We start from the raw sequence: 12,742 nt of genomic DNA, 5'->3' as shown, positions 1-12,742 counted from the left end.
GATGATTAAAAAAAAAAAAAAATGATGAAAAAAATCTTCTGAACCATGAATCATTCACACATGGGAAATATTGGCCTAAGCTAGCCTTTGGCTTTCTACGTTACCCTATGTGTGTGATAAAAAGACAGCTTTTTGGAGCCAAATGGAGCTCAGAAAATTAGGGTATATACTATTGTGGTTATTTCCAATGATAGTAGAAATTGTGATAAAAGTGTATATAATGAATTACTGCAGATTGTCCCCATTGAATTAAATCAGAAGTTGTTGCTGATTGTGTGGATTTAAGACTGCAGAAATATATTTTTTCTCTTCTACAATGGCAATATAATCATAGGCGTGCGCATCCTATCAGATTAGGGTGTGCACCCAAAATTCAAGCCCTAACCATGCCCCTAGCTATGCCCCTAACCACATTCTTAATCTAACCCATTCTCCTAACTACACCCAGCATACTTTTAATATATTTAATATTCTGTATCTGCTGTTCAATAACACACTCCATTCATTATGGAGCAGTGCCTCCCTATAGAGAAGTAATGTTCATTCTTTTCTGGGGACCTTTCACTTCCATTTTGGTGATCAATGGGGGTCCCAGTGGTCAGATCACCTAGGTATCCGTTATCCAGTGGAAAGGGGATAATTTTAGATTGTGGGAATACTTCTTTAAAGGGGTACTCCGCCCCTAGACATCTTATCCCCTATCCAAAGGATAGGGGATAAGATCTCAGATCGCCGGGGTCCCGCTGCTGGGGACCCTGGGGATCGCTGCTGCAGCACCCCGCTATCATTACTGCGCAGAGCGAGATCGCTCTGCATGTAATGACGGGCAATACAGGGGCCAAAGCATCGTTACGCCACGGCTCCGCCCCGCGTGACGTCACGGCCCGCCCCCGTCAATACAAGTCTATGAGAGGGGGCGTGGCGGTCGTCACGCCCCTTGCGATAGACTTGCATTAAGGAGATGGGCCGTGATGTCATGAGGGGCGGAGCCATGATGTCACGCTGCTCCGGCCCCTGTATCGCCTGTCATTACGCACAGAGCGAACTCTCTCTGTGCAGTAATGATGGCGGGGTGCCGCAGCGGCGATCCCCGGGGTCCCCAGCAGCGGGACCACGGTGATCTAACATCTTATCCCCTATCCTTTGGATAGGGGATAAGATGCCAGGGGCGGAGTACCCCTTTAAAGAGAACTTGTCATCAATTGTATGTTGCCTAATTCGCAGGCAACAAAGATTGGTGCAGACATCGCCAGTCCAGGACACTAAAATTACTCTGATATGCTTGGGTGTTTCAGAGTAATCATAATTTAAAAATTCCACTAGGACCTGGGTAAGTAATTCACAGGACAGGTCCTGGTAGCTGCTTCCTGACCAGCTGGCTTGAATGACGTGCCTCTACATACTGTAGATAGAGATATACAGGGCCGGATTAAGAGCATCATGGGCCTGGTGCTGAAGATTTTCATGGGCCTTTTTATAGAAATATATAAAATGAAAACGCAACACAAAGAAATTTTGTTTAACACAAATAAAGTGCATTCGTCACATATTTTAAGCACATTCAATTACCAGGATAGATGAATATATGATAGTGTATGGGAACTTTGCATATCTTTACAGAATCTGTTCTTCAGCTATAATAAAAATAAAAATAAATCACTTTTATGGGGCCCAGAGTGTCAAAGAGGTGTGGTAGAGGGTCCACTATACTCCCAGACTGTATTATCTATCTGATGTAAAGTCCCACCCACTGCTTCTTTGGTTAACACCAGGGCTTGCTTGCCAGCGACATGTTGACATCCTGTGCATGCGACGTGAATGGGGATTGGGGTTCATAAGCTGCAAGTCTGAATTCAAACCATCACAATCGCCATTCATAGCGCATAGGGGATGCATGTGTCATCAAAGAAGGTGCGGAGAAGTGTTGTGGCCTTGTAGCACAGCGCACCCTAGCCACACCTCTTTGACACTTAATGCACCCATACAAAAAAAAATTTGTATAGCAAAATAAAGGATCAAATAACATCTATGAACATATGCAAAGTATTGAACATCTTTTTTGGCTATGCTAGCAATTTCAAATGCATAAAACGTATGACAGATGCACTTAAAACAATTTTAATTACCAATAAAGTGCCATAACAGAAACCTTATAGAAAAGATTTCTGCAATTATCTGGCACCCTTGGCCCCTCTATACAAGCACTCTATGGGTATGTTCACATGACAGAATGTCCATTGGGAATTCAACTTTAATATCCCACAGCAGCAGAGTCCCATTGGTTTAAATGAGAAGCTGCTGCACTGTTCACACAACATGTTTCTTGTGCAAAAATTCATATTCTTGCATCTGCAGAAAGAATAGACTTGTCTATTCTTTTTGCGGATACCACATGGAAATGCATTGCCGCCTATGAGACGGTGCATTCCCAAGCAGTCCTAGTGCCCTCCGGTTAGTCAAATGTGCGGAATGTCCAAACTTGTTTTCCATTGTTCGCAAGTGTGAACCCCGCCTATCTATAGTGCCCAAATGGTTATAATGCCATGTCTTTGTGGGACTCACAAGCAATATCTTCTCTCATCACAGTCGTACTCTTTTTTATTCCTTCCAGATGTATATCGTTTCTGCAGAATTAGTAGGGAAACATTTTAGGTGCAGCAATTACCCAGCACCACATAAAGTAGTACAGCTATAAGAAGATATGTCATTCAGAAACAAGGAAAAGGTCTTCATACCTAGCTTTTTCATGCTCCTGAATGGCATATCTGTTTATAATAGCTGAGCTGATATAAGCAGATATGCCATTGAGGAGCATGAAAAAGCTAAAAGGGAAATTGTCACCTAGCTTTTCTGTGTTCCTGAATTGCATATCTGCTTATAGGCACATCTGTCTTATAGCAGATCTATTATGAGCAGATATGCCGTTCAGGAGCATGGAAAAGCCAGGGGAAAAATTGTCACCAAGCTTTTTCATTCTCCTGAATGCCATTGCTGTTTTTCCACCTACAGACTCATACAAGGGATTGTTTGCTGCGTCACCAATTATACTTTGCAATGACATCACTACTTTTACCATGAAATCTACAGTGAAACACCCAAAAAAATATAAGTGGGCGAAAAAAAAATTTATGCAATTTTGCAATTTTTGGTGGCTTTCTACACAGTGCACTTTTTGCAAACATATTGGGAGAGATTTATCAAAACCTATGTAGCAGAAGAGTGATGCAGTTGCCCATAGCAACCTATCAGATCACTTCTTTCATTTTTCAGATGCCTTTATAAAAATGAAAGAAGCAATCTGACTGGTTGCTATGGGCAATTGCACCACGCTTCCTTGACACAGGTTTTGCTAAATAGCTGAGCTATTATAAGCAGATATGCCATTCAGGAGCATGAATGCTATTTCTGCTTATAGCCTATAAGGATAACTTCCTCTAAATTATAGGCAAATATGTCTAAAATAGCTTAACTAATATAAGAAGAAATGACAATAAGGAGCAGAGAAAAGATTGGTGACAATTTCTCATCTAGCTTTTTCATGCTCCTGAATGGCATATCTGCTTATATTAGCTCAACTTTTATAGACAGATTTGCCTATAACATATAGTCAAAGCTGTCTATAATAGCTGATGTATTATAAGCAGATATACCATTCAGGAGCATGAAAAAGCTAGTCACCTAGCTTTTCTGGGCTCCTGAATGGCATATCTGCTTATCATAGCTCAGCTATTATATACAGATTTGACAAAAAGTTATAGGTAAATCTATTTATAATAGCTGAGCTATGATAAGCAGATATGTCACTCAGAAGCCCAGAAAAGCTAGGTGACAATTTCTCACCTAGTTTTGTCTATGCTCCTAAATGGCATGTCTGCTAATAATAGTTGAGCTTTTATAAGCAGAAATGCCATTCAGGAGCATGAAAAAAGCTAGGTTAGAAATTGTCACCTACCTTTTTCTGGGCTTCTGAATGGCATATCTGCTTATCATAGCTCAGCTATTATAGACAGATTTGACTAAAAGTTATAGGTAAATCTATCTATAAGCTGAGCTATGGTAAGCAGATATGCTATTCTGGAGCCCAGAAAAGCTAGGTGACAATTTCTCACCTAGCTTTTCCATACTCCTGAGTGGCATGCCTACTTAAGGAACATGGAAAAGCTAGATGAGAAATTGTCACCTAGATTTTCTGTGTACCTGAATGGCAAGTAAGTTCATGCCTGGTGAACTGGTGGTACCTTTGGGGGAGACTCCAAAGGCAAAGACCGCCGGCGGGACCTCAGGGAGGCGGCAGAAACTGTGGGGTAATACTTCAAATTTAGCGTGCGCAGGCTGAACTAAAATGCAGCCAGGGGCAGACTGACAACACTCAGGGCCCCCGGACCAAATAAAGCAAGGGCCCCCAGTCGGCCCCTGGCCACACCTTTGCCTGGCCTTAGCCGAGGGAGTGGGAGCAGGCACTGTTCGTACATGTATGCATTGTGTCTTTGGGGCTCATTTACACAGACGGATCCGCAGCGTATTTTATGGTGCGGATCTGCCGACAATGGACCCTACAGTGCTGCCTACATCTGTGTTTGCTCATAGCGGCAATCCGTTGCTACGAACAGACACTCTTTGATGTGCTTGTTCGCATACGCATACTCACACACATCGCGGCTGCTCTCGGCCTAGCTCATGGAACAGGAGGATGTGTGCGAGTCTTAACACTTAAAAACAACATTCTGTTAACATATATTTCATCACAGGAACACACTGAAGTCAATATGGTTGTTCAAGCCCAAATTTCCTTGCGCATTCGTTCTTAGAATCCAGCGTGCTTCCGTTTGTAAAAGGGCTTTCTGCCTATCCTGGCCTTCACTAACATTAGCTCTCTAGATACCGTAAAAAGATAGGTATTTGACGTCTCAATTATGTTTTTCCAAAACATGATTTTTTAAGTGCGGGGCACCTTTTTTCGACTTCACAGAATAAATATGCTCATGGAACCTTACATTCATTGGCCTCTTGGTGCTTCCTATGTAAAAACAACCGCATTTGCAGTGGATATCATATACTACCCATGGGGCAAAGCAGGTGATAAGACTCTTAATGTCTATTCTAATGCCACCTACTACTGCAATTTTCCCAAGGTGCACCATGTACATGTACCACGGTTATGGTTGCCACAAGGTCCCGACTTGCTAAGCCAATCTAGTCCTTTCTTTCTAGTAAACAAGCTGCTGGTAAGTGTATCCTTGAGATTCTTACATCTTCTGAATGCCACTAGGGGTCTGTCGTTTAACTTTTTACATAAATCAGGCTAATTTTTAACGAGGAACCAGTTTTTATTGATAGCATTTTTTTATTGAATCGGCAAAGGGGGCTATATTTAAAGGAGAACGAGAACTGGCTTTTTCCATCTTTTCAAAAAATGTTCTTTCATTTATTTGGCAGAAGGGTACTCCTATCTTGTGTTAAAAAACGCTCTCAACAATGCTTCGTCAAGAGTCCTTTCTGGATAATTGCTGGACAGCAGTCTCTCCTTCAATTCGCCAGCCTGTGCTAAAAAAACATGATCTGAACTATTAATACGGTGGAGGCGTAAAAACTGCTCATATGGTACCGCTCGTTTGACATGATTAGGATGGTAGCTGGCGAAGTGAAGGAGAGAATTGCATGCTGTTGGTTTCCTACAACTGGAAGTGGTCAGATGGCTGTCCTCAACCTGTACCAACACATCCAGAAATTCTAGACTTTTTTCATCTACCTTAAAAGTAAATTTCAGTTTCATATTCTTAGTGTTGTTAATTATTGAACTTAATTATTGAACTCCGATGAGGTGCCATCCCAGGCGATGAAAACATCATCTACAAACCTGAGATAGCACGTCATGGAGCCCAAAAATGGATTCTCCTTGATAAAATAAACCATTTTTCGAAAGCTGCAACATAAAGATTAGCAAATGTGCAAACTACGGGGGTGCCCATGGCCATACCCCCGATTTGTTTAAACCATTCACTATCAAACTGAGAGAGTTGTATTCAAGTACAAATAATAAGGAATGAAAAATAAAATTGATCACTTCTGGACTTTTACCAGTTTCTGTCAATATTTCCCGGATCATTGTAACACCTAATTGTTGGGGAATACTTGTATATAGGGATTCAATATCAATTGAAGCTAGTAACCCTTTTCCAGGCCAAGAAAGATCTTTCAGGCAGGTGAGAAAATTATTCGTATCCCTCACCAGCGACGGTACCTCCTGTAGAATATTTGGACAATGGCTCAGTGATCGATCTACAATAGGGCGTCCCGGAGGGGAGACCAGGGTCTTATGCACCTTCAGCAGTAAATACCATTGCGGGTGACAAGGAAATGAAGGAATCAGTTTCTCAGCTTTGTTTTTAGATATTATGCCCTCTTCAGTGTAACAACGAAGCAAACTTTGAAGGCGGGACTTAATTCTCGGGGTAGGGTTCTCTGACAATCTTACATATGTGTTTACGTCATAGAGCTGGCGTTTGGCTTCATTTATATAATATTCTGTGGACATGATTACAGTATTTCCGCCCGTATTTGACTTTTTAATCACTATGTCATCCATTTTCTTCAGATGTGTCAGTGCCTGACGTTAACCTACTGTAAGATTGTGGGGGTCAACGGCATAAATAAGAGATTTTATTTCCTCGAGTACTCTAGTGTAAAATATATCTAAATTACTACCCGGAGGTATGGGGGACAGAATGTTGATTTCACCCTACCAGTGAATTCTTGTACTTCTAGAGCTTTATCCTCCCCTATATCTTCCCCCTCATTAAGTAAATCTATCAGATTGTCAAAGCATTTCAGATCAGTATTCGAGGCCACACTTAAAGGACATCTGCAGAGGAAAACACTTATCCCCTATCCACAGGATAGGGGATAAATGTTTGATCACGGGGGTCCGAACGCTGGGACCCCCCCCCCCCCCATGATCTCCAGCACAGGGCCGCTACGCGCATTAACGCTCACACTGAGTGCTAATACCGGGGCCCCGTTTAGGAGATCACGGGGGGTCCCAGGGGATAACTGTTTTCCGCTGCAGTTGTTCTTTCAGATGCTGAACCAGAGTCTACTGCATGTAAATCCTTTATTAGAAAAAACTTTTTTGAGATTAAACTTGCGGACAGATTTAAAGAGATCAACTTCAAAATCATCAATGTTAAAATTTTCAGTAAGACAGTAATTGAACCCCTTTTTCAAAAGGGATAAGGTCTCATCCTCAAAACTGTGATCAGTCATATTTATCACTATACAATTCTCTGCCACAACACTTTCTTGCGTTTTTGTGGATCTGTTTTTTTCTTGTAGCGGTTCTCTCTTTTTCCTGTTTCTCCCGTTGCCCCTTATTGTCTACCTGATAAAAGTGAGATTCGAGTTGGTCTGGCATAGAAGATGTATTTGTTCCCGTATCAGAGGCTTGGTTAGTGGGGGTGGGTAGATCTTCATTCCCTCTTGACTATGAATCCATTGTCCAATAGTCAGAATATCTTTTCTTTTTACCTTTAGCCCACCTGGAACTTTGACGTTTGGGATTTGCAAAAGAGAAGGCTTCTCCTTTAACCTCTTGGGGACGCAGGGCGTATACATACGCCCTGCATCCCCGATCCTTAAGGACTCAGGGCGTACCCGTACACCCTGGTCCAGTTTAACAGGTTTAAACCGTTCTCACTGGTGGAGAACGGGTTAAACCCGGTGGGCAGCCAGGACCCACAGCTAATCGGGCCACTGCCCGGCATTAACCCTCGATGGCATACACACAAAAAAATACCAAAGTCCAAAATTGAAAATTTTTTGTCACTTCATATACCATAAAAATATTAATAAAAAGCAATCAAAAAGTCCCATCAAAATAAAAATCATACAGATAAAAACTTCATATGACGACGTAAAATATGAGCCCTCATACCGCCCCGTACACTGAAAAATAAAAAAGTTATAGGGATCAGAAGGTGCCAATTTTAAACATACTAATTTTGGTGCATGTAGTTCATAATTTTTTTAAGTATTAAAATAAAATAAAACCTATATAAATTGGGTATCCTTATAACCGTATGGACCTACAGAATAAAGATAAGGTATTCATTTTACTGAAAAGTGCACTGTGTAGAAACGGGAGCCCCCAAAATTTACAAAATGGCGTTTCTTTTTTTATTTCACCCCACAAAAAAAATGTTTTGTTGCACCGCAAGTTATATTACATAATAAGTGATGTTATTACAAAGCACAATTGTTGATGCAAAAAACAAGCCCTTATATGGGTCTGTAGGTGCAAAATTTAAAGAGTTAGGATTTTTAGAAGGGAAGGAGGAAAAATCAAAAATGCAAAAACGGAAATTTGCTGAGTCCTCAAGGTCAAAATAGGCTGAGTCCCTATGGGTTCAGTAAAAACTGTCGATTCAGTAAAAAATGCTACCAATAAAAACTGGTTACTCATTAAAAATTACCCTGATTTATGTAAAAAGTTAAATGGTCACACTCATTAAAACAAATTTTTTTTCTATTGCACTCCTTATGGTAAATAAAAAATATTTCTAATATACTTTGTTTAAAAAAAATGAGGTTTTCTATGTTTTATATGTGCTTAAAAAGCTCAAGAGCACATTTTCCCCCATCTCATACACAGACTTTAGACCGAAGCCCAAAAACAGGAAGTGCAGCCTGGAGTGCTGAGGGGGGGGGGGGGGGGGGGGGGGTCCAGCCTCATCCAATCATAGCTCCTCTCACACTTAACTGCCATATGCTGTTAGTTGGCCCCCCACCCCCCTTCAGCACTCCGGGAGGAGAGCAATAGCAAAAAAAAAATGTAATGAGAGTGACCATTTAAAGGACAGACCCCTAGTGGCATTCAGAAGATGTAAGAATCTCAAGGATACACTTACCAGCAGCTTGTTTACTAGCAAGAAAGAACTAGATTGGCTTAGCAAGTCGGGACCTTGTGGCAACCATAAATGTGGTACATGTACATGGTGCTCATATCTACTCCCAAGGAAAATTGCAGTAGTAGGTGGCATTAGAATAGACATCAGTGTGTTCCTGTGATGAAATATATGTTAACAGAATGTTGTTTTTAACGCATGTTTTTGTAAGCCTTCTTTCCATTTAAACACGCAACCTGGATCAAAGGGGCAGGGTCTGATGAAGTTTATTTTTATGTTTACAAATTTTTATATGGATTTTGGAAAAGGGGGGTGATTAAAACTTGTAATATGGAACGGGTTAATGTGCGTTTTTTTTAACTTTTATTAAGCTTAGGGAACTTTTAGGAGGAATCATTAGATTCCTCATACAGATCAATGGAGTGCCATAGAACTCCATTGATCTGTTTTGCTCTGTGCTCATTTGGTTGAGCCTGGTCTAGCCAGGCTCAATCAAATAAAGAGCCACGAACCTGGAAGGAAGCAGAGGTAAGCCCTCCCTCTACCTCCACAGTGGATCACCTCAGCGCTGCCGGATAGCTGTATTAGCGATGGCCCCGACACACAGCAGCATGGTATGTTGATGCTGCCTTTAACATATGATGGGCTCTGAGAGGCCATCGTATGTTGAAACTATCGTATGTCGGAGGACCACTGTACATTATATTGTCCCGGACAGGCGACCCTGCACCGGCTTTACATTGCCCATTGTTTGGGCAGCATAAAACTGATGACAGGTTTCCTTTGACAGCAATAATGTTGTCAGTCTGTCACCTAAGATTAGGAGGACCTTTTATACTGACAGACTGACAACAACAACAACAGCTGTTACTACCATGGGGAAGAGTAGGTAGGTCTCTCCCATTAGGTTAGCTAGCTATAGGTAGTTTTCCTTGTAGATAGTTGTTCCCTGTAGGTAGTTTGCATTCTTGTAAATTATTTTGGTTCTTCTATTTCTGCTCCAAGTAAAATAAATACAAAGAGATTATATGAAAGAGTCTCTTTTTCTCCAGGGTGTGTCTGGTAATGCACCTCCACATATTAACTTGAGTTTTTGTAGTAGCCTTGCTATTGCTGAGACTATAACCAATTCTCAGTACTTATGTCAGCTGTAGTCTCCTGAGTACATAAAACATCTGCTTCATACCTTTCAGTATGAGGACAAGAAGAGGATATCAGCAGATGACGCTCTTCGACACCCCTACTTCAAATCCTTTGGAGAGAGTGTGCTTACACTGCCAGACAGTAAGTGACCGTGTGCTACATATAGTATTCCATTGACATAGCATTCCTCAGAGTTAAAGGAGGTATTTATCACGTCTCCCCCAGTGCACAGGATCACAGGATTTATGTAAAAGAGGACTTATCTATGTGAATCAAGCGAGCCTGTGTGCCAATGCGGAAATCTTTGCTAGCTCCGAAATTTCAACAGCAGTTTACGCTGATTTGCCAGTGTAAACTGCCACATATCTGGTGAACAGGGGCGACCATGCCCACTTTACTGTAAACCACAGCCCATTTCTTACAGGCCACACCCCTTTAGCAAGCGCAGAAAAAAACAGAAAATAAACAGATCACATCTGCAGCTAGCACAGATATTGTGCGATTATTTGCTGTTTCTCCAACCATACCAAAAATTCACATAAATATATATACACCGCTTAGTGTTCCTTCTTCATAAAGTGTTGTCTGTAAATAAATATTATCTTGTGTTGACTTAAGTAACAATTGCTTACCTCTCTATAGATATCTCAATCTTTACTCTAAAGGATATCCAGCTTCAAAAAGACCCTGGCCACCGTGGCTCCATCTTCCATCAGACAGGTAGAGATCAAGCAATTTTCTAGAAGACTAATTTATTTATATGTAATCTAAATACAATAGTTCAGCACTAATACATTGAAGTTCTACATGGCATGTTTATCAATGCATTTAGGTAGCTTACCTTGCTCTCAATAGGCCATCAATATTACATCTGTGCAGGTCCGACTCCTGACACCCTTACCTATCAGCTTTTTAGGGGCTGTGGTACTCTTGAAAGTGCTACAACCTCTTCAATTTCGAATTGCAATCCATTTATTGCCGTACTGTTTGTAGCAACAGGGCAAGAACAACCCTGCAGTTCCTTCTACCACTACTACTATAGTGATGCAAGGACAAGTCCAAGTAAACACTGAAGGCTGCGGCATTCACATAAGCACAAAGGCCCCTCAAACAGCTGACCGTCAGGAATGTCGGGAGTTAGATCCCTGACAATCTTTTATTGATGGCCTATCCATATAATCGGCCATTCATTTTTACAGCCTGAATAAGCCCTTTAACTACTTACTACCTGTGTGTCACCTGTGAACTTTTTTTTGCAGGTCGCGGAAAAACCAGACGACAGAGTATATTTTAAAGCAACTTTTGCACACTGGGTAACATCCATTCTCCACTGCCAGAGACTCCTGCAGTAATAAAAAGCTATGAGTATTAACATTACCTTACTAGTCTGCAGTGAGCCTTGTGCCAAATGTACTATTATTTGTGTATCAATGCTTGGTACAAGGACATGTGTAATAGAAGTGATTACTCTAATAGATCCCATCTGCGCCTTATTAGCCCCTTTGATAAGGAAAGATTAACTGAAATGTTTAAAAAAAAAAGTCATGGATTTGCTTCATCTTATCACACAGTCATTTTATATGTCTTGGTTAACCTATGCTGAAAAGGTGCAGAGAACTCTGAATTCCAAATTACATGGGTAAAAACATCAGTTCATACCAAAATTGTCCCTGCATGCCAGTGGTTTGTAGATCTACAGCTCTGCCTTTTGAAAAAGGACCTGACAACATACCTTCATGTCACCTGTGTCTGCCATCCAGGTTTTTTAAAGCTGCTCCTTGTTGGCTGTGTAGCCCCTATTTGGGTATAAATATTAAAATTACAGCATATATCTAAAAAATAATAGTTTCTGCATAGTTTCCCAACTTTTTTTTTTACTATGAGAGCAACCTTGAAATAGTCAATGTTGTTCTTGAGCCACTTTTATTATTTATTTCATATTGCTTAAATGGTGCCCATGTATTCTACTTATCACCTAATGTAATGTATCACTTAAATCAGTTCCTCGAAATACAAACTCATCACCACTATTATAACTGTGCAGTGGTAGCAAGCAGACATGGCCTTTTTTGGGGCCATCGACTGCTCAATAGCCTCATTGTGGCATGAATAGTGTTCCATTCCATTGGTGCAAAGTTCTGAGCTGTGCCGTGTCAGTGAGTCTCCATTTTGATTTGGAGCAGATCACTTGCCCTTTTGCAGCCCCCAAGGGGGAAACATCTACCTGCAGTTATTTTTTTCTCTGCTCACCTCCCATCCTTTTAACAAAATCTGTGAACGGAGCTTCCTGAATTAAGCTCCAACAGAGATGTGAATGAGCCCTAACAGGGGGGTGCTTTAGGGAGAGCAGAAACTGTACATAGGCCACAACAATGACACACATGCAAAATGTCATAAAAAATCTAATAATACAAGTTATGGGTACTACATTTCTGGAGACAGGGCATTGATCCAAATATTTATTCTGTTTGCCATACTTGGAGTTGGGAAATATTTTTTTTCCTATTATGGAACAATTGGCACCTGCCTTAAAAGGGTTTTGCACCTTCCTCTAGATTAACACTGTGGGGTTATAGGTTGGGCTTGATGAACCCTTGTGTTTTTCAACCTTATCAACCATGGAGCTATCTCACACATGCACACACACACAGACTCCTGGCCACACATAAACTTGTTGTAGTGATGCACCTGCTTAAAGG

General features: G+C 41.1%; 1 protein-coding gene across 4 annotated transcripts in view; it reads left to right on the top strand.

Moving 5' to 3' along the window:
- The window catches only part of CDK18 (cyclin dependent kinase 18), a 222,569-nt gene extending 210,839 nt beyond the window's left edge, over positions 1–11,730 (top strand). For all 4 annotated transcript variants that reach the window (XM_056558054.1, XM_056558053.1, XM_056558055.1 and 1 more), the window contains exons 14-16: positions 10,094–10,184; positions 10,686–10,763; positions 11,303–11,730. In XM_056558054.1, coding sequence (XP_056414029.1) covers positions 10,094–10,184; positions 10,686–10,763; positions 11,303–11,337 — 204 coding nt within the window. In that variant the 3' untranslated portion in view covers positions 11,338–11,730. The remainder of the gene's footprint in view (positions 1–10,093; positions 10,185–10,685; positions 10,764–11,302) is intronic.
- Positions 11,731–12,742: the final 1,012 nt, after the last annotated feature.

Source organism: Hyla sarda, chromosome 2, assembly GCF_029499605.1.
Source record: "Hyla sarda isolate aHylSar1 chromosome 2, aHylSar1.hap1, whole genome shotgun sequence".
Lineage (NCBI taxonomy): Eukaryota > Metazoa > Chordata > Amphibia > Anura > Hylidae > Hyla > Hyla sarda.
Note: the sequence above shows the minus strand (reverse complement) of the source record. Positions and strands in the feature narration are given on the sequence as shown.